At 37.1% G+C, this 23,657-nt stretch overlaps 1 protein-coding gene across 1 annotated transcript in view; it reads left to right on the top strand.

Annotated features, from left to right (window-relative positions):
- Nucleotides 1-9,928, top strand: part of IQCM (IQ motif containing M) — a 234,099-nt gene extending 224,171 nt beyond the window's left edge. Inside the window, exon 11 of the mRNA XM_090290157.1 lies at nucleotides 9,825-9,928. Within this exon, the coding sequence (XP_090146283.1) occupies nucleotides 9,825-9,928 (104 nt within the window). The remainder of the gene's footprint in view (nucleotides 1-9,824) is intronic.
- The last annotated feature ends 13,729 nt before the right edge of the window (nucleotides 9,929-23,657 follow it).

Genomic DNA, 23,657 nt, shown 5'->3' with positions numbered 1-23,657 from the left:
TGTTTTGGACTTGACTGTCAACATTGTTTTCATAAAAGATTTTGAAGTAGCGAGTGGACCGGAGGACTAGGGCAGGGAGGGTCGGGTGAGGAAGGTGGGCAGAACGCAGGAAGGGGCAAAAGTGTAAGGCGCAGCGAGGCCTCCGCTCCGGATGGCAGCGATCCAAGTCCAACAAGGCATGTCAGTCAAGGCTCAGCTCAGGAAATGAAAAGCACACTAGGCATGTTAAGAAGAAATAAATGTAATACAGTAAGTTATGTACTTAAAAAATTGTTGGGGACTGAAGGGGTGCTTTCTAGTTGAAGCTTCCAGGAATGGCTCTCAGAGCCACGAAGGCCTGTCCCACCAGGGAGGCTCTTGCCTTGGGGGCTGCCATTGGAGCTGCGAATTCAAGAACACACCTCAATAGCGGATCCGGAAACCAGAATGTGAAATTGGCAAGATGTGATGGTTGCTGCTCCTGCTGCTGTAAATACTTCCAGTCACCCAGGAATCTGTTAGAGATAACAGTCTTTGGAACAGTAGCAGAACAAACTTACCTTTCCTTGAATCTATCTGCTAGCAGAAAATTAAAAAAGTAAAAAAAAAAAAGAAAGAAAAAACAAAGGAGGGTGGAAGGTAAGAAAAAGATCTCCACATCATTTTTGCCTTCCAGAGCCTATAAGGATGTAGCTAATCGAAATAGGGTAATTAACATCCAGAGTCTAGTCTTAGTTTCAAGGGCATCTCAGAAAGAGTAGTTTTTTTTTGTTGTTTTTTTAATGCAGTTGCTCTAGAACTAGGAAGTCAAGCCACAATATTCACTGTAGAGTCAATATCCAAGAATAGAAAATGTTTATAAATGCTTGCATAACTATTTTATATTTTAATTCCTGGAGATAACATCATAATGTCCATAAAATATTTGTATAAAATATAAATATATGTCTCAGTTAAATATATGGAGGTAATCAATATCCAGACAGAAAGCAAAAGGATGGAGACTATTGGCTGGCTTGATTTAAACCCTGTTCTTGTCATTCAGTAAATATTTGACCTCATAGAAGCTATTCAGCTTCTGGGAACCATGGTTTTTTCTCATTTGGAAAATGAGACTGATAGGAATGACTTCTAACAGGGCTGGGATCACGAGTAAATGAGAAAAGTCAGGCAAACTCATTGCTGCTGTTGCTGCTATTGCTGCTGCTGTATCGGAGTCGGGCGTCTCCCCCGCACTGCTTGGTCTGTATCACACAGGGCTGTGATAAGAGGTCAATAAAATGATACACAGACAGAGCTTAAAACAGTGTCAGACACAAAATAAGACCCAGGGATTTAAAAAAAAAAAAAAAACCTCTTGCCTTTAGTTATTGAATTTGCTTGAACAATATCAGTCTAGTCAACATTTTCTTTCTGAAGATTTAACACAAGGCCTTTGTGTTTGCAATCCTTCTGAGAGGAAGCAGAATAAACCTGTCCTGTTTATTATGTCTTATAGACACAAATTGTATTACAAATTGTCTCAGGCATGAAACTGTCTAGACTGGTACACAATATTCATGTACCATCTAGAGATGAGGTGATGCATAATATACAGGGGTGGGCAAACATAGGTGTACAGTTGGACAAGACAATAATTAATAAATAAGAATACAAGAATAAACTGTTGCATGCAGACTTTATTATTATTATAAGAATAAATGCTGTTACATGCAGGCTTTATTATTGTTATAATACAAGAATAAACTGTGTTTCACGTGACTTTGTTATTATTATTTATTAGTTATTGTATTATTTGTCTTCTCCAACTGTAAACCAACTTTTGCTCACCCTGTACTTAAAACATTCACTACCAATACAGTTGATACCAAGTGATAAAAAACTCTAAGATGTAACATTACTCATTCTGTCTCTCAAAATCAAGGAACTATGGCAATAGAATAAATAAAAAAAATAGATGCATTTGAGAGTATGATTAAAGATTGATCTTTATTAAAGTGAGGTTTGTTTATAGGAGAACTATTTAAACATTTTTTTAAATTTAAAAATGCTAGATTTTGAGCCTGAGAATTAATTTATGTGGTCTATCAGCAATAGTGGAATGAATCTGGGGGAACTGAGAATAACTGGATCATGATTGCATAACTTTATATGGCAAAGTCATATAGTCACTATGTCACAAAGTCAGAGACCCATCTGAGTTCTTGCTAGCGGTACTAACACAGTCTGAGGGGATAAAGGAAGGGATGCCATCAGCCTCTGGCGTGGTAAAGCTTGGAAAGGTGGATACTCTCTGAGCCAGGAATACCGCAGGTGTGGCTTAGACGTTTGGACGTGGGGACCTATTAAATGAGATCCTGGTTGGTGGAGAAAAGTAGGTTCTCCTATTTTGATCAGAAGATGCTCTGAGTCAGCCTTGGTCTTATGTTTAAGATGAATCTTTATTATTTGTTTCCAGAGTGGCAAAATCAATGTTACTGTGAGATGTATCTCAGGCGTGGGACAAGTGCCTAGAGTGCAGAGAATTTTGGTAGTAGGAGGGGGCCCCCACATTTGCTTAGATGTGACAAAGAGTGACATCTAGTGGTGAAGTATGACTGGGAGCATATTTACCCTATGAACCTATCTGTTCTTAAGCCTTTGCACAGATGTGGACTCTGTATGAAAAGGGATTTATACACTCACCTTTATAAACATGCTTACCTAGAAGTTGTCATTGCCTAGCTTCAAGGTCTGGGAGAAGGAAGTCTGAGGCACCCCTTCAGACTGAGTCTTACAGTATTTCCAGAGCCATGCTCATATAGGAAGAGAGAGGGGAGAGGGAGGGAAGAATGGACCAGTGTTAATAGAGCACTTGGCTACACCAAATAGATTTATCTAAAGAGAATGAAGAAAAGCAAGAATTTATATTCCTTAGTATTTGTAGGGTATGTATGTGGGTGGGGAGGCAGTATTGTTTGTGTTAAAAACCAATCAGAATGGAGGAAAAATTACATTTCTGTGGTCTTCGCATTAGAATGTAGAATGGTAGATACATAACATTTATGTAGAAAATGGTTAGAGAAAACAATCTGGGGGAACATATATGTGCAGATAGTGATAAACTAATCTCCATTGCAGTGGAGGGGGACAAAAAAAAAGAGGAGAAGGGAAATAATAATAATAATAGCTAATATTTATTAAGAAATTACTATGCATTCAACTCTAAGACAAATGCTTTATGAGTATTTTCTCATTAAATTCCTGTACTATTCATTTGAAGTGGGAACTGTTATTATCTTCATTTTACAGATGAAGAAATGCAAGCTCATTTTTCCTGAGATCACAAAGGTTCTAAGTTAGAAGTATCAGTATCTGAATTCTGGTCTTTCTGATCCCAAAGTTCATGCTCTTAGCCATTCTGTAGTTTGTGTCTTCACTGTGCTGTTCCTAATGTAGACTAAAATAAATATTGAAACACGGTGTGAGCATTTCCTAGTAGATCACTGTAGTAATACTATATACCGTTTTCATGAATTAAGAGTTCTATTTCCATAATTTATTATAGCAACACTTTTAGGAGAAAAATCATTTGATAATAATATATTAAAAGAAGATACTGAGAAAATTAAAAACTGTAAATAAATTAAACAGTCAATTAATTAACTAATTGATTTATAATTCTGAAAAAAAATATAAAGAACTGCATATTCAAGTTAGGAGCAGGACAGATGCTCAATAAAGAATATAAAAGAGAAGAAAAATTACTTTGGTTTTATAAAAATTTTAAAAATTTTCTATGAAAAACACCACAAACAAATCAATTTTAAAAATTGATGTGGACTTGCATTGTAGCAAACAGAGGTTTATTACAATGAGCTATTTTAAATTGAGAACAAGGGGGCAGTGTAATAAAAATAGATCAAAGTTCCAGAGAAATAAATCACAAAACAAAAATCCAGCAGCTACTGAAAATATGCAAAGATGCTCATAATCACTAGTAGGTGAGGAAACTCACTGGATTAGCAGCTTTTAGATTGGCCAAAATTAGAACAAAACAAAATAAAACAATAACTGCTACTGCTGTTTGGGATATGAACAAAAAAGTACTTACACATTGCTGCCAGGTATGTGAACTTCATAGTGTGTTAGACAGCATCTTGGCAATATCAATTAAAATTAAACATGCATACTTGGAATTCTGCACTCCATCTTAGCAAAGTACCACATGAAAATAAAATCATTATAAATAAGAATGCCTATTTTATCACTGGTCAAGGGGGGATTGGGGGAACATAGTAGACATTTACCAATAGAGAAATATTATGGTCTATTTATACTACAGAATACTATGTACCATTTATAATAATGAATTGGAGTTATGCTAGTTAACTTGGAAGGATTTTCATGAAATCTTCTTGAGTGAAGAAAGAAAAATATGCATAATATGATGTCATTGTTGTAAAGCAGAAATGAGCATTATCAAAACTTTTTATTGAACTCTTGTTTATCTGAAAGATACTGTCTTAGAGATCAAGGCAGTGTGACAAAGAAGTGAATTACTGATATTTTGAAGATACAGGACAAACATATAAAAAGGCAAATAATAATGTGACGTAACATAAACCTACTTTGAAAACGAATGCTGTAAATAGTGCTCTGGTTTCCAGCGAGTTGTTATGAGAGCTTCTGCAATCCATATGTGGGTCAAGAGTTGCCACAGCCCAAAGAAACATGTTACTGATATAGCGCTCACTGCAGTGCCTGGCACAGAAGAGATGCACATTAAATGGCAACTATTGTTAGTTATTGTTGTTATTGTTGTATAGTAATAAGATGCTGAGGTTATACATTTTTTTGAAAGATCATCACAGAGGTAAAGTGCTTCCTAACTTTGGCACTACAAAATTCTGCAGACTCAGCTTGTATTAACCCTGCCCTAGCCCTAGAATTAATCATTTCCCTAAGGAGTCTTGGTTCCTTTTCTTTTCTTTTATTTTCTTTCTTTCTTTTTTTCTTTTTGGAGAACAGTCTTTAGGAACCAAAATCTGGGCACTGGATGTGCTCATTGATACTGAGGCATCACTGCTTCCAGCCTCTCTCAGTGGACAGATGTGGAAAATAATGAGTACTAACCCGTGTTTGTAGACATGTTTATCATTATTTCTGAATCTATCCGTCTCTCTGTATCCATCTGCATTTTGTCTTTAGCCTCCAGTTTCTAGTCAAAACACTGTTTCCCTAAATTACTTAGGTCAGCTCCTTTTTCCCCACCACTTTAGTGACTTGATATTACTTACTATGAAATTTGTATTCTTGGGTGCACAGTATGAAAAGTCAAGTCACATAGAGAATATTTTCCCATGAATAATTGGACTGACTTATTTCATCTCAATGTTCTATATTTCTAACTGTATTTCCAACTTTTGTGCTTTTATGCCACTCTGATTGTACATGTATGTGATCTAAATTTGTCCTTTATTCTTACTCTGTGTCAGGTACCCATTTATAACAGGCCTACTTTCTCATTTTCTTTTAAATCATGAGAGACATCCTCAATGTGACCTTTTCATCTTGCTGGCCACTTGTGGTGGAAATCATGCCACCTAAACTTTGGGAGCCATTCACTGGCGTCCAATCTTAGTATCCGCCAGAGGTGCCTCTTCACTGTTCCCTCCTGTATGGGCTGTGGGCCTCTCTTAGTCAGCCAGTGTTCTCAGGATCCCCATGCCTGTGTGACACTCCACAACCTCAGTAGGTTTCCTCGCAGCACTGTGGGCTGCAGTTTGTTCTGTCAGGCTGCAGGACTTTCATCTGGACACTGTCCATACCTATTGCTGCAGTGCCATCTTGGCCACGTGGCTTTATCCAAGAGGTTTACAGCCCCTTTTAACAAAACCTCTTTACTTCCGGATTTCTCCATCAACTATACGAGCTCTCAGTTATTAAGGTTTCTGTTTTCTCATCCCCCAAGGCAAGGTGCAAGGGGACGTGATGCTTGGCCCTTTCTTGAGAGCGCATCAGCATCCCCTCTTCCCTTCTGTCACCAGTTTGCTAGTCCAATTCCGATTCCCTGTACATTGTGTCACCACACAATGTTCCGTACCCCTGCATTCCATGTGCTAAGTTCTGTAGATTCTGGTTTCTTGGATCCGCAAAGTGTGCTATACATTGTGAGGAAAGCCACACTCGTCCAAGTGGAAGACTTCCTTTAGAACATGTTGTTTTTGCTCTGTGTTTTCAAACCTTCTTGGAATGCAGTTGTCTTCTTTGTTCTAGGATTTTTCTGCATGGACTGTCACAAAATTATTCACCTCATTTTAAGTAGTTATGTTTATTAAATAGCTTTTCTTCCCCCATGTTTTAAAGATTACACGCAGGAGCTGTTATGTAAAAACTTGAGCATAGAATATTTATTAGCTATTTATAATTTTTTAAGTTGGATTTTGTTCTTATTTTTTAGATTCAGTTGTTGATAGTTGTGAGTTTGTTGTCATTTTAGTGTTCATAGTTTTGATCTTTTTCTTAAATAAGTCTCTTTAATATTTCATATAATAATGGCTTGGTAATGAGGAACTCTTCTATAATTTTTCTTTGTTTCAAAATTGATAAATACCAGGAATTAGGTGATTTATTTTCAGTCACTCTCAAAAAAGCCACTACTGTTGTCTGAATGGCACAGTCAGGAGCTGGAACAGTGAGCAGGGAGAACCAAAACTTTATTATTTCAAAACAAAACCCAACTACATATATTCCCACATATGTGTATGTAGATACATGCGTGTATGTAGATGCATGTATGTAGATACATGCGTGTATGTAGATACATGCATAATTACAAAAATAGTGACATGTAGAATTTTCTACCTATTCTTATGCAACCTCTGATCTCTTTGAAAGCCTTCCACATCATTACAGTTTTTTCCAGGAATTCTAGAATATCTCACATGTGCTCATAAATACACCCCTCTAGGCTGTAGCATAGTATTCCATATACCCTGCTCTTTTTCATACTGTCTGCTGTGGTCACTGGGAAGCTCAGGGAAGTAAAGATGTCTTGCCAAAGCTGTTGCCACCAGTACCTGCCCAGGCTATATGTTGCTGATTTCACACTAAGCCAGCCTCCTAGAGGGGGAAGGCCCTCTCTGACTTTTGAACCACAGTTGCCTCATCTCGGAGTGCTGGTGTCTTGCGCCCTCTGCATCTCAAGGGCATGAGGTAGAAAAGCAGCCTTTCAGTTCTGTCATTTTATCATTGGGCCTTCCTCTCAGGAAGTTGAAGGTCAGAATCTCCCTGGGGGTGGGAGGGCAGGAAAGCGGGAACTGGAGAATGGAAGCAACATCTTCTTAGCAAGAGGCAGCTCCAAGTATATATAGGCATCCATCCCCACCAACTGCCACTGTCTTATTGGACCAAGATGAAAATACTCAGCTCACTCTTCTCCTATTTAAGAGTCTTCCTCCAAGGTGATTTCTGGGTCTTTGTTTGCAGAGAGATCCCTGGAGGGAGTGTTCTGCCCAAGTCCTGGACCTACCTTAACTTGAAGTACTAAAGTGCATACGGCTTGCGTTCACACCTGGACTCCTGCTATATGCTAGCATTAAGTGTAATTACTGAAATATGTTCTTAATTGTTTGCCATCTAGGACTATATTTTTGCTTTATACTGACTATAAAGCATCTTCTGGTAGGCAGAGCTTTGATTCTTTGTTAGGAAGGTGCTCTCTTTTATTTTTTTTTAAACTAAATTTCTTTGAGTAGCAAAATATTGCAGTTTTTTGCTTTTATTCGCTTGCTTTTGGGTTAGGAAATGGCGACCCAGAACAGTCTCAGCTAGTGCTCTTTACATCACTCTGTAGCGTGTAACATGAACCTGAACAAATAGGATACATTAGGATCTCAGTGACCTAAATGTGTATTTTATTTCCTAAAACAATCCATGTTCATTTTTTTCCCAAATTGCTCTACAAAGATTCATTGCGAAGCATTCACAGGAAGTAGTCAGTAATGTAGAATAATATATAATTTGCACAGGTCATGGAAATTGCATTAAAAGTTATAAAATAAATTTGTGAACGTGAAAATCTGGTAGATGGTTTAAAGGAAAAGAGGACAAAAGCATACTTTGAACCTTTGAGAAAAATATATTTTTCCTTTTCTGAAAATACAACCTATAAAATACATATTACGCATATTATTTATTTTATTTGAATATTTTCCCAATTTGAAATCATTTCTTTCAATTATTAAAGTATAAAGAAAGATACCTAACTTCTAATTATTTATCCACTATCTACAAAAAATGACTTGCTATCCTATATTTCAATCTAGAAACTTGAAAATCTCTAATATTGTTATTTTTGCATAAATAATATGTTTTGTTGAAGAAATGGATAAACTAAAAGAACTAGAGTTAGATTAAAATTTCACCCCCTGTTAATATTTTGGTATTTAACACTGTATGTGTTTTCCTATGCATATAATTTTTTAAAAAAAAACTGGGTCATTTTATGGATACTGCTTTTCCATGTAATACCACATTGTAACATACAGGGGGATAATAAAATATGTTTCTGTGACATATTATAAAAGCCTTTGTTAAAGTTTCCTTGTTCCAAAGAGGTTTCACATTTATTCTTAGGACCCAACACTAACTTTTTAAAGATGTTTTGAGCCACATGAGTGACATGAACTGGAACCCCAAACTGAGGGCCAGCTTGTGGGCTCTGCTCTATCTGCTCAGGCCCACAGGAACAGCAAAGTTTCCTTGCTGTTCCCTTCTTTAGCGTTCTCTCCCCTCCCCTTCCCTCCCCTCCCCTTCCCTCCCCTCCCCTTCCCTCCCCTCCCCTTCCTTCTCCTCCCCTTCCCTCCCCTCCCCTTCCCTCCCCTCCCCTCCCCTCCCCTTCCCTCCCCTCCCCTCCCCTCCCCTCCCCTCCCCTTCCCTCCCCTCCCCTTCCCTCCCCTCCCCTTCCCTCCCCTCCCCTTCCTTCCCCTCCCCTCCCCTCCCCTCCCCTTCCTTCCCCTCCCCTCCCCTTCCCTCCCCTCCCCTTCCCTCCCCTCCCCTTCCTTCCCCTCCCCTCCCCTCCCCTCCCCTTCCCTCCCCTCCCCTTCCCTCTCCTCCCCTTCTCTCCCCTCCCCTTCCCTCTCCTCCCCTTCCCTCTGTTTCCCTTCCCTTCCCTGTTCTCCCTTCCCTCCCCTCTTTGTCTGTTAACACTATATATAACCATAAAAACAGCAACACTGCCCCGCTTCTTTTTTACAACACAAGTCATTCACTTCCTTTTAGTAACGTAAATTGTTCTTCTCATAATTTGAACTGTTTTTTGATAGTTGGTTATGTTTTTTGATTTATAAGAATAGGTCCCCAAAGTATACTACCCTAACCATAAATTAGCACTGTGTGTAATGGTAACCACAGTAAATTGACTTATTTTTTCATATTTGGGAAGTCATTTTATACATAAAGATAGATCAAGTGCAAGCAATCTGTTTTATAAATAGTGCTTTATGTTGATTTGAACATCGGTATCAGAACTGATTATATTATAATGCAAAAAGCTAACACTGTCATTCTTAGTGTAAACATATGTTGTATTTAACCTATTTCAAGCACTCTGTTTATTGGCGGAACCCAGCTTCTTCCATCCACTCTCTCAAGTCTTTGGTCCAACAGTGACTCTTGCTGAGACTCTTGGCATGATATGTAATGTAGAGCGATACGACTGAAGAAAAAGAGCCCAAGTCAAATATTTTGTTTGTCTAGCACAACCATATTTAATTACATGTAATATTTTATAATTTCAGAAACATACATTTTGTCATATTAATTACAAATTTATTAATGTGATTATATATTTCATCTTACAGTGAATGGACATCCAGTACTCAAAAGAGCTAACATCCGGATTGTCGGGAACTTAGTGTGCGCATCTATGAGAGAAAGAAAAATGAGACAACATCATTTATGTTGAGAAGCAGAATAATGTTTTCAATACAATGTTGCTATCTTAAGAGTTGAACCCATCTACCCAAAGAGATAAATTAACATTGGCCATGGATTAATTTGGTATCAACAGGCAAAAAGACAAAGCTTCTTTGCATATCCAAAGGTTTTCCACAAGTCAGTTTATGACTTTTAAGTATCTTTGGATAAACCATTCATTGGATATTCTTCATTAAAAAAAATCTATTGAAACCACAGTGTCAAGTATTCCTTTCATTGGACTTAGAGTTGTTCTATTCCATTACCAATAGATGCCATAAAGAAACTTCAAGATTCTTGTTTTTAAAGACTCACTTAAATTTTTTGGAAGTGGTTTCTCAAAACGAGCTTTAAACTATATGACTTTATTAGTGTAGTCATAATGCTATTTTTCCCTATTCTCCTTGCTCACTCTAAAGTGAACAGCTGGCAGTCACTAAACAGAATTCTTGATTACCCATCTTAGTTCAGAAAGGATTGAAGCACAGTGGCTGATACCAGTTCCTTGAGAGTCTTGAATTTAAGTTTCTCTTCATTCATCCATCATCCCTCCCTCCCTCCCACCCTGTCTCTCTCCCTCTATGGATGAGATTGGAAAACAAGTAAAGGAACGCTAGTTGAAGGGCAAGACTATAAGTGTAACATAAAGACTAGATATGAATAGAGGCGGGAACTACATGACAGGTGTTCCGTTTGATCTGTTACTTCTATAATTGACTTGTTGGGTTTTAAAAAAATCTCTCAGGTTTCTTTGTACCATGGAGTTTATTGTAGAATACATACGGAAGTTATCCAAATGAAATATTTAGAGAAGCTAATTACAAGAATCCTGTTAAGTCAGGGACTCACCAAAACCAAAACAAAAACCAAGTTGGGCTCAACATCATTCTGATACTCTAGCCAGAAAATATTAACACTGAAACATTTGATAGCGAGAAAACAAGTGATTACTAGCTTAAATGGAGAGGTTAGCTTGTAAGAAATTCAATTATTCATATTCTTTCTGTTGGTAATTGAGTTTTATTTTAAAAGGAAAAGTTGTTCTTTATTTCAGTTCTGGAAAAAGCTGGAAAATGCCCAATAAAAAATGAAAAATATCAAATGTGAGTTGTGTCACAGCCTGGTAACAGATCATCAGCTGGCTTCATTTTATAACAGTATTAGGATAAAAATTTGACTAGATTTTTTGCCACCAGTATTCAAAAAAATTGGGAAAAAAAGACTAGAATTATTGAAAGGCATTCACAAACTACAATACAGAATTTCCTAATGAGTGTTGTATAGCAGGTACTATTTCAAGTGGCAAATATATTTGTGAGGAAACAATATAAAAACAGTATCAAAATTACCTTATAAAAATAAACAAACATTAAGTTATGATTATGACAACGAAGGCAAAATACAGAAGTTTATTCTACTTTTAACAAAATGTAATTGTTCTTGTCTTACATTCCCTATATTTGACTATTACTCTTGATTTTTATCAAACTGAAGTAGGGCTACCAAATGTCATTTAGAGGTGTGATGTGACTTTACATTAAGTTCAGTGACAATAAGTCATTCCATAGCTGTGGAGGACTGTAAGGTCAGGGAAAAGAAGCCTTTACTTTTCAATAGTTAGTTTCCATATAAAAATTGGCACTTGGTGTACATCAAAGAAAAGAAATATTGGATATGCTCTAAATGTCCATTGTGTTTTTGAGCCAACTACCTGATGGAAGTCATCACTTATATGTAAATGAACTGTCAATGGCTCGCCACTGTTGGCAACCACTGGACTGTGAAGGGTATGTCTTAATAAGAGCTGAAGCTCTTCACAGACTTTGATTTACTGGAAATAAAAAGTCCTCTGAGACTACAAAGGACACTTGTTTCAGATAAACTGTCTAGACAGTAGCCATATATTGAGGGCTTTTATTATAGCAAAACTGCACATTAGAACGGAGTGGTGAGAGGTTCCTGTGGCCCAGCCGAGTCCTGAAACACTGCTTCGGACTAGGGCGGTACAGTCTTCCGAACAGCTAAGCCAAATTAAATAAAAGTGCGCTAAGAAAAAAACAGCAGAAGATTAAGATTTAAATCTGTTACATCTTATAAATTATTGATGTTTTACATTTTCTTATAAACCTACTTTTTCTTAATGTAGCTATTAGATGTTGGAAAATTAAACTTTCATGATTCTATAGCTCAGATTGTATCTCAGGAAATTTGGATTTAAGGGGATTTTTTTTTTTTTTTGTATTAATTCTTTTCCTCAACTTCCATTCCCAAATGGAACTGAAATTCTGAATTCAATTGATGTTTTTATTAACATTGTTAATAACAATAATATATTAACTCTGCAAAATGCTTTAGAATTTGCAGTGTACTTTCACATAATTATAAATCATAGAAACCTTAACAGTGTTAAAAATGATTAAAGACAGCTATTTTGGTGACACAAACAAACAATTTTTAACATTTCATGAAGGGGACATCTCCATTTGGCGAACAGCAAGATGAGGTGGAAGGCAGGAAGCTTTTATAGGATAAAAAATAAGGAAGAGAAAAACAGAAAATATGTCATTGGCTGGGATCACAGTCAACCTTGTCTGGGGTGAGAAGGAACAGAAAGATGAGTTTAAAGCCCAGAGTTGGCTTGGTGTTTTGGGGATTGGCTCGCTGAGTATACTGCATTTTCCGGTCCAGTGCAGAATTTACCAGGACATGATGTTATCTAAGTTTAGGTTTGCTGACATGGCACCAGCCCAGGAAGGAGCAGCTCCATCTTGAGTTTAGGGAGTTATTTCAATAATCGGTAGACCAGATCTTTAATTGCTTTTTCCTTTAGCACGTTAGGTTAGGTTGAAAGAAGGACATCAGTCAGTGTGAGTTAACTGCTTTGAGAAGCAATGCTAAAAATTTTTCTGGACTTAAAATAGTAACAGTGACCAGAGGGGAGGGTGGAGGGGAAAGGCGGGGAAAGCAGGGGAAGAGTCTAGTCAAGGATCTAGTATAAATGACCCATGGACAGGGACAACAGGGTGGGAATTGACTGTGGGAGAGGGGGGAGGTAGGTGGGGCAGGGGAAAGCAATGGGGGAAAACAATGGGACAACTATAATGCAAAAACAATTTTTAAAATTTCTTTTTGCTCACTACAAAATCCAGAGTGAGTCAGCAGGGACTCTGCTCCATGCAGTCTTTCAGAGATTCATTTTCATAGCTTTGCTGTTCTTTAGGGCCAGTCTTCACATATAGGCAGCAGCCAAGAAAGACAGTGTGCAGAAAACTAGTACACCTACTCCGTCGGCAGCCGTCCGTCTCGAGAGACGATGGTGTAGCTTCTTAAGAGTCTATCTGCACCGCCGAGAATGGTTGTGCAGTCTGACTCGGGAGTGACACGGTATCTGTCTCCTCCCGTGTTGAATCGACATCTTGCGGTGACGCTGAAGCTACAGAGCCTGGGCAGGGTGATATGGAGGGTCTGCTGTTGCCCATGCAGCAGACCCCCCCCTCTCTTCGCAGCTGAAGGGTCCAAGGGAAAGACGGAGTCAATACAGCTTGGCTTCAGGTGCGCCGCAGGAGTTGCCGGTGTTGACTACAACGTCAAACCGCCTTAGGGACTCCGGCTCCGGATTTTCTGTCGGGGTTTACTCCCTTAGCCTTTCCCCTGAAGAGGTATGCCGCAAGGCAGCGGAGGTTTTTTGGAATCAGAGTTTTCCTTCTCTGAGTACACCTACTACTTTCCTTCAATCTGAACTTGGAACATAGCACTTCTGCTCACAATCTACTGGAGAGAACTTGCTACCTGCTTCCATCCAAATTTAAGGGTCTAAGTTTACATCAAAGAAGAGAATATTCTACTCTCTGTCATAGGGAGTAAATGTCATTCCTCATTATTTTAAGAGGCAAAAAAAATTTCAGATGGCTTCACTTGGATTGTCTTCATTCTGATTTAAAATTTAATCACACAGTATCCAAATAACTCAGTCTTTTTAGTTTTTCCAGTATTTTAATGTTAATTCTCTTGTACAATTCATTAAGAATTCTGCATCAATTTAAAGAAAAATGCTTTTTATTTTTATTTCTTAAACATGTACTTTCTTGAGATTAAAGGACTTGGGTTTTATTTTTGTTTTGGTATTGTTACTCAAATAAAACTCATGTCAAGTATATCATTTGAGTAATATGTTGATAAGAACTATTCTTTTTATAAAAACCACCCATTTCCACTTTGGAGAACTAAGGTATGAAAAATTGGTACTTGCAGGTCAATGGTGGGAGACACAGAATGGAACCATCTCCATTCTATAAAAGCAATCAAGGAAAGGAAGCATGATAAAATGTGTTAAGGCAAGAGTGGATTATCACCTCATAAGAATTTTTTACTTTATACAATGGGGAAAATACTGAGGATTTTAACATTCTCATTTTTACAAAGGATTTTTAAGTAACTAAGGGAAAAAGAGAAAGAAAAACTTAACCAAAATTCTAAATAGCTCTGCTGATCACTTTGAATAAATATGCTGGCTGAAATCCATTTCCTTTAAGATTGCTGTCTCTCTCTGGAATAAATCCTCAAACTTTCATGTTTTGGAGTTATTGAACATTTCATATTGGACTTTTATTTGCATTCCCTATAAGTTTTTTACACATTTTCCACATTGTAAAAACATACATTTCTAAAATAATAATAATAATAACAAAACAAAAACCTGTGTTTTCAGCCTTCCCCATACAAAATTTTTTCTTGGAATTGACTGATGTGGGGGTAACGGGTGAGTGCAGGACATTTATCCTGCTGGGATACCTCAAGGCAGTGGCGTGGCGTGGTGGTTCTGAGGTTAGTGTCTGGGGGGGTAGCTTTCTGATTTTGGCAAGCTGGATCCTGGGTTGGTAGGAGTACTTCATAGAACTTCTCCTGCGATCTCCATTTTTTTCTTTTTTTCTTTTTCTTTCTTTTTTTTTTTTTGAGCTGTCTATATCTCTTAATAAATATTTTTTTTTTTTAGAATAAAATTTTTATATTTAGAATTAGCCAGCTGGACTCAGTTTAGATGATCCCAATTTTGTTGGCAACGTCCAAAGCATCATAGTCTGGAGCCAGTCGAACATATGCCTTCTTCTCTCCATCAGGCCTAATCAGGATGTTGACCTTGGCCACATCAATGTCATGGAGCTTCTTCACAGCCTGTTTGATCTGGTGCTTGTTGGCCTTGACAACCACAATGAACACAAGTGTATTGTTGTCTTCTACCTTCTTCATGGCTGACTCGGCAGTCAGAGGGAACTTGATGATAGCACAGTGGTCAAGCTTGTTTCTCCTCGGAGCACTCTTGTGAGGATATTTAGGCTGCCTTTGGAGCCGCAGTGTCTTAGGCCTCTGGAAGGTAGGTGACGTGCGGATCTTCTTTTTTTGTGTGTCTATGGACGCCTTTTAGCACTGCTTTCTTTGCCTTCAAAGCCTTTGACATGGTTTCAGCTTTGGAAGGGGCAGGAGCTTCCTTCTTCGCTTTGGGCGCCATCTTCAATAAGCTTGTTTTTGATCAACAGTGTTGTCTCACTGTCTTTGAGAATCCTTACCCATATTTTCTGCCCCCCCGCCTCCTTTCTTCCTTCCTTCCTTTATTCTCCTTCCTTTCTACCTTCCTTCCTTCCCTCTTTGTTAAATAATGCTAGTCAATAAACACGCTACCAATATAAAGGAATATAAAGATATTTAAAAGTTAAAATGCACTTCTCAAAGTGGAGACTGCTGATGCACTCCTGAAGTGTACCTGCCTGATGTCAGACCTCCTTGCATGTCCCACTGTCCTACACAATCCCAGTTCCACTTTCTCCCTCATATCACTGCAGCTTCAGCTTCATGGAAAGCATAATTGAGATCCTAAATTGTATTCTTGTAAGTAATTCTCTACAGAAGAAAAGCTAAGGATATCAGAAAAGTAACTTTATTTTCGATATGATGATAATTTTATGGAATTCCAGAGGTTTGACAGTTGCTTATGACCCATGAAAATGAAAAAGATGCAATAGGAAAAGATTTATCAATTTAATCTTTTTGCATTTTGACAACATGTATATTAAAGACTAATCTGTTTATACATTTATTACAGTTTCAATGATAATGTATTGGTTAGTCTGGAAGTAAAATCTCTCATGTAGTTAGATGACTAATAGGACATATATATTGAGACTTTGTAATAAGTGAAATATGATTATAAGAAAAACTGATAGTTCCTTATTCAAATGTAAGTCCTATAGCTTTTCATCATAAACTAAGATACCTGAATAATCTGTAAGAGCTGAAAATATATGTCTTTGAAACATCATTGGTGCTTCAGAATGTCAGTTGATTTTCTTGATAAAATATGAGTTTATTTATAAAATTCCCTTATACTAAAAGAAAAATGCCCTGTGGAAATAAAAATGTAACTTATTTTATAAAATGGAGTGGCTGGAAGCAGCATTACATATGTAATCCAAGACCCTCATTTTACAAGAAAAAAGGTTAAATGGAGGATTCAATGAGGTCATGCAGCCAATTAGTGCCTGAACTGAAGTTGGCATAGAATCTTCTGATTCTCAAACAGGTCTTCTTCATCCTGGTCTACATTACCTCCCCAGAAGACAAAAATGAGTGGATATTAAACACCTAGAAAGTAGAAGGATCCAGAAGGCAGGACCAAACTAAGCAACATCACAAAGGAACCACACACCCCGTACGATAATTCTCTGATAATCTCTCTTCCCACAGGAAAAATCCCCCTGCGGTCCCTGCTTGCACCCCCTTTTCCACATGCTTTAGAATAGGTTAGCTAATTTGATCAATTACATTGGTTGCAGGTGTTAATGGATCCTGATGTCTTCATGTATTGCTTTGTTTGCATTTTAACAAGGCCTGTCAGCTCTTTATGAGTGAGTCACTGCTGGGAGTTTGGACATTGTGCAGACCAGGTTTTCAGAGCATCCCGGTAATATTCACGTCGCCACTGACCACTAAGTTCTCTGAAACACAAAACACCGCTTTCTAGAAATTTTGTGCGTTTGTTATGACTTTCATTAAGTGAGTCTCTTAGTATATATCTTGTCACTAGATTATATCAATACAGTGTATTATTTCAGTTTGATAACGAGAAAGGTCCAAGTTGACCCTGACTGCCAGGCTAACCAATGCAGTCTGAGGTAAGCAACCAAAGAGTTACTTTTTTTAAAAAGTTGTTTTTATTACAGTTGTCCCATTTTTTCCTCCTTTTCTCTCTCTTGCTCCACCCCGCTCCCCATCTCTCCCACAGTCAATCCCCATTTAGTTGTCCATGTCCGTGGGTCATTTATACATGTTCCTTGACTAAACCCTTCCTCTTCCCTCCCCCCTTTCTCCTTCCCCCTTTCCACATCTCCCCATGTCTGTCTGTCCCCCACACCATACATGAACATGGTATATGCTTCCATTTATTTGTATCTTCCTTAATTTCTTTCTTCAGTGTTATGTAGTTTTCTGAGTACAGGTCTTTTACCTCCTTGATTAAGTTAAATATTTTTATAGAGTTGTCTTCGGTATTCTTCTAACTTGCCATTTTATGGATAAAAAATGTATATTGATACCTTCCATTGAAGAAGCTTCTCTGTATTTTACATTATTTTTAATTGATAAAACACTCTTTAAGTGTGCTAAGGTATCTGATAAGCTCAGAGAAAATTTTGCCTAATGGGGAATATTCTCAATTGTAAATTTTTTTGTTTACACATTAATAGATATTTCCACTCAAATATTTTCACAAATATTTACTTTTAACCTCCAGTTAGGGTTCATTCTTTAATATTTTTACATAGAAAGTATATCAGATATTTTCTAATATAATTTAAAAAAATGTTTTATCAACATTAGTTTATGCAAAATCATAGGCATTGTCAATTTTATTGCATTCCAGAACATAACTTATGCTATTAAATATTAAAACTCAAAAACACAGTGTCCTACTACTCAAGATATTCTAAAAAAATGATAAGATATTAAAATTAAATCTTATACACTATCTAAGCTACTGTGGTTTAATTTCCTCACCTCCTCTCTTGTTTTTTTGTATAGATAACTCTCTGTGTCTCCTGTTTACTAGTTTTGTTTTCCAATAATTGCACCTCAATAAAATCTTTACAAGATGGCATTTTTGGACAATGTCCTTTGTTAATTAGTTTTAGTTAAGATATCATATTATTTTTGAAGAAAATGAACCCTCAATCTAGAGGACACACAAAAAATTTGATGTACAAAGCTGTTCTTTAAAGGCAATATTTTTGGAATCAGACTGGTGATAGGCACCAAAGAGAGAAAGTACCTTCTGCTAAGCTGAAGTATCACTTATCATTCATCATTACTTATCATTGTACTGAAGTTCCCAGCCAAGGCCAGCTAATGATATTTCCAATCCATGAGCCTGGTACATTCTTCCATTTATTTGTATCTTCTCCAATTACTTTCCCCAATGTCTTATAGTTTCAGAGTACAGGTTTTTTACCTCCTAGGATAAATTTATTTCTAGGCATTTTATTCTTTTTGATGCAACTGTAAATAAGAGATTATTTTCTTAATTCCTCTTTCTGATAGTTTGTTATTAGTGTATAGAAATGTAACAGATTTCTGAACACAAATTTTACGCTGTATCTTTACTGAATTTAATTATTAGTTCTAAATAATGTTGTGGTGGAATCTGTAGGGTTTTCTATATAGTATTATGTCACCTGCAAATAGTGACAGTTTAATTTCTTCCTTTTCAATTTGGATGTGTTTTATTCCCTTTCTTGTATAATAAGACCCTTTCTTGTAATGTAAGTCCCTTTCTGTGGCTAGGACTGCCAGTACTATGTTGAATAAAAGTGATGAGGATGGGCATTCTTGTCCTGGTCTTAGAGAAAAAGTTGTCAGCTTTCCACTGTTGAGTATGATATTAGCTGTGGGTTTGTCATATATGGCTTTTATTATGTTACATCTATGCAAACTTACTTGAGGGTTTTTAAAATTATAAATAGGAGTTCTATATAATCAATGGTTAACCTGCATCCTACTAGGTTTAATAGGTAATACTTTTGTGTTGCTCATTGTAAATATATTGTCATTTTTATTTAATCTTTAATCTCTTTTATTTAAACTATTTTAGTTCTCAAATGTGTGATTTAATTTTTTAAAAATTCTCACTTTAAATTTTAGACTATTGAATTTAGAATTATTTTTAATGTGTGTTTTCTGTTTGCTATGCTTTCCCTTTGCTTATTTTTCCCCTTATCTGCCTTCTGTCAGATCGATATGTTTTGTTCACTCTTTTTTTCCCTCTACTGGTTTATTACCTTACAGAGGTTAGCATACATACTAGTGCTTTGTGGTTGCCCACTGTGACTTCCATTTCATCCACGGACTATGGTGGTGACAAAATATAAATGATTTGGAACTGTCGTAGATCTGGCCATTTACCTGGAGGGAAGCTTAGTTGTAGTTCAAGTTATTGGATTATGTCCCCTTGCCCCCACACAGTGCTCAGCTCTACACACCCTGTAGCCTCAGATGATTCCTGAAGGTTTTCTGTAGCGAATCTACCTGCATTCTGTAGGCTCGGCGGCCCAGGCCAGCCCTGCTACCCCTCAAGCAGCTCTCAGTCATGTCTACTGGGAGCCCAGCAAGCCAGTGGCTTAAGTCCCTGAATTTCATGAGTTTCTGTTCAATCTGGTCATGGAAACATTTTTTTCCCCCCTAAGAATGGCTAGGTATTATTAATTATCACACACAAGCACACATATTCTATCATTTCTATTTGTTTTAACTAGAGTGTAGTTGACAGTATGAACTGGCAATGCTAGCTGGACCGCAAATCACAAATGAAAAATGATTAATGCATGCTCAAGCTTTCTTTATAGAATAGATCAAATAGTGGCACTGTTCCTTTTTTAAACTATTTGCATATAAGAAGCGTTAGTTTGAAAAATAGCAACAGAAATATTTTCTCTAACTCTGTATCAGAGAACTGTGAAAAAAGAAGAAAAATTAGCAAGTAAAAAAAAAAAAGAGCTTGTGAAATCAAATTTAGGAGATTAGAACTTCTTGATAAAATCTCTGTGCTGGAGCATGTCAGGCTCTCCTCTTCCCAAAGAGGGTCAGAGACTCTGAAACAAAATGTGGTGTATTGGAAAAGTCAGTAACACAAATGTTGAATGCTTGCTATGCATCTGGTCCTTGCGGGTAAGCAGATAGTCTTAATTTTCAAAAATAGCACATGAATATCTTACTACCTTCATGATATGGATGAAGACACTAAGGGAGGCTCCCAGCATGCCACTGGCCCAGGCTGAATTCATGGAGAAGTTGACGGGTGCCTAAAGACTGATGTGCCTCAGTTTCTACCAAGCCACCTTCCTTTATGGAAAATGTGATTTCCACACATTAAAACATTAGAGTGGAAACAAGTTTTTAAACTTCATTCAGCTGAAATATCTTATGTTCTTCACTGTAGCAAATCTCCTTACATTCTACAATCATAATCTCCTCTATCCAACACCTTTTTCTTCTATTTCTCATATTCCTGAGAACACAGGCATGAACCTGGGGGAAAGAGTATTTGTTCCTTGGAAAATTTAGAGTTTTGTAAAAACCCAACAACAACAACAAAAAAATCCAGAGAGAATGGAGACCAAAAGGCTCAATTTCCTTCAGTCACAGTTCTGACTCTTTTTAGGTCTTTTAGCAGATGGACTTGGGTTTATTTGGGGGATTGTTGAAATCCCTAAAAGATGGGTGCCATCAGGATAGAGTTATCCACAGGGACAAAGCTTAGAGCAAAACAAATGTCTTACTTCCTAGGAACTGAAAATGTCAACAGGATAAGCTTAAAAATCAATCTGCTGGTTCACAGAAAGGATCAGAAAAAGTGTAAAGTGATCACAGATGCTCAATTTTCAGAGCAGACATGGTGTGGTACAAAAGAAAAAGGAGTACTCATACTAACCATCAAAATTTGTTTTTCCCTAAGTCAACAAAGCAATTTCTAAGGGGAGGCAAGTCTAGGTTGTATTCTCAAGGAAAAATAGAAGCAGTCACTCGTATGGTATAGAGGTAAAAGAAATATAATAATAATAATAATAACAATAGTGACTATGCATGGAGTCTTTGCTGTGTCCTAAGTGGTGCTCTAAGCTGTTTATATAACTTTACATCATTTAAACAGCACAATATTCTATGTTGGGTACGTAATAGTATTTGCATTTCATGTATATATATAATTGTTGTTTAGGAAGACCAGTGAATGAAAGAGTCTGAACTTTAAATCTTGTCATTAACATTCAAGTTTTTTGAGGGTTATAGTCCTAGATTAAGGTTTCTTAACTTCAGTATTACTGACATTTTCGGCCAGATAATTCTTTGTTGTGAAAGGTTGTTCTGTGCATTGTAGAATCCTAGGCTATATGCAAGGATTTTGAGCATTTTGTTTTCATTGCAGAGATTGTTCACTATAAATAAATTGGCATTCCAATATTATACACAAACTGGTTAATATGATTTTGCCTTGAGAGATGGGTAAAGTCATGTTTCTGCCATATACATAGCAATATGGGGGCAAGTAGGAAGATATGTCTAATTTTATAGAGTTCTTTCAGAACTGTGTTAAACCTTCAATGGTAGAGTAAATCAACTACATAAATTATATAACATAGAATCATTTCTACTTGTCTTGCCATAGTGTAAACACAACTTTTCAAGAAAAGAAAACATCTAAGTAATTATGACTCAGATATTTTAGCTATAACAAGCATGTATGTGGGCAAGCAAGTTAGACAGTTATCCTGGCACCATGGAGAAATCAGGGGTGACGAGTATCTCCCATGAAGCCTCTTGTAAGACAGTCTACCTCCCTTCTCCACTGGCTGAAGTTGGGAAAAAAAAAAAGCCCTCACCTCATATTTTTTATTTAGTGTAAAAAACCTTTCTCAACATCATAACAAGTTTACTTTGTATAATTTCAATGTTTTTTGTTCTACTGGAAAATTGATTTTAGGGTAATGTAGTCATCTAAAATAAAAACCTAAGTAAACTTAACAAAATGATTCATATAATTGCTATTATTTATTGAGAACTTACGAAGTGCAAAGATTATACTGAGAGCTTCACAAAATTCCTATGGGTTAGGTTATCATTATCACATTACGAGAAATGAGGCAATTGTAGCTTAACTTAAAGTACCCAAAGCAGTATTTGGGTGGAGGCTGAGCTGGCTGCAAAGCCTCTCTCTGCTTTTTCCACTGTGCGAATTGCCTCTCCAGCATAGTAATTTGCTTTCCGCAGCTTCATTGATTCTGATTTTACTTCCTTACTCTTCCCTTTGAGATTATCCATTGAGATTCTCTATTCAAAGAGATATACGCTAAGATTCAAATACTTTAAAATTCCAAATAGTCTTTAAACTTAAATCTGAAGACATTTGAGAGAAAAATAGTTGAAAATGTTCACCCAGAAACATAACTTAGAAAGGAAAAGAAATTTAAAAATAGCCCTGATCTATGTGACTCAGCTTATTGGGCGTTGTCCTGCAAACGGAAAGGTTGCTGGTTAGATTTCTGGTCAGGACACATGCTTGGGTTGCAGCTTCTGTCCCAGAGGGGGGCACATATGAGAGGCAACCAATAAAAAATGAAACAGATAGATGATAGATAGATAGATAAATGGAAATCATAACTAAGATAAAGTCACCATGTTGAGCTGTATCTCCCCCTGACTCCTTGCCTTCTCCTCAGTATTGAATTAACAGTGCTGCATGTCAGGGCAGGTGTATTGGACACTGTTTGCAACATCTCTCTGATTTCCAGAAAATGGTTTATAATTAGAAAGTATTAACACTCTGTACACTATGCCAAGCACCTCAAATTCTAATGCACCTTCTCAATAAAGAAGATAATAGCTAGAAACGCCGTTACTAAAAAATGGATGGTGGCCTAGAATCATATTCATTTTTCCCCTTGTTAACAGTATCTAAGCTCCAGAGTCACAGTATATTAACTTGTGCATTTTCAGCTTCTCTACTGGGCATTACAAAAGCTCAACAGATTCTCTGCTTCAATTAGCAAATTTTATCTTTATAAAAATGAAACTGTTTGAAAAATTTCATCTTACAGTTAACTCTTACTAGGAAGACATGAATCTTCTTGTAGTCCTCTCTAAGCAATGCTTTTTACTCAGTAAATATTTTCTAAGGTACTGTTTTCCCGTGGGAAGAACTTCATAATCAGAAGGCATGATAATGAAGAGCGAACAGGTAGTTTTGTGGTTCTCAAACATATTTGCCCAAATGTTATGATTTCAAGAACCCAATCAAGAAATCTGCTCTAACTCTGACTTTAGTATGGCAGACATTTTGGAGCTGGGCTTCAATCTATTGCAGTTAACAACTGCCAACCTACTTTACAATTCTTATGATAACCATAGACCCCATAGCCATTAAGGTTAGAGGTCTTGCACAAATGAGGACTACCCCTCTGTCTGTACCCACCCCAGTGCGCCACCCATGATGGCCTCAGTAATTATGGTTCCCCAGAAACATCAGGGGGTATAACCCTGGCCAGCAATGGTGTCCTTAATTACCATCCGACTGATGAATGACTGGGTTCTAGAATGCCATGCGGAGAGAATTCTTCCTAAAACAAATTCTTGTGTCAGCTCTCATAGTTTTAGTTTCTTCAGAAACATATCGTGAGGCAAGG

Source organism: Furipterus horrens, unplaced genomic scaffold (genome assembly GCF_987537825.1).
Source record: "Furipterus horrens unplaced genomic scaffold, mFurHor1.1.pri manual_scaffold_10, whole genome shotgun sequence".
Taxonomy (NCBI): domain Eukaryota; kingdom Metazoa; phylum Chordata; class Mammalia; order Chiroptera; family Furipteridae; genus Furipterus; species Furipterus horrens.
Note: the sequence above shows the minus strand (reverse complement) of the source record. Positions and strands in the feature narration are given on the sequence as shown.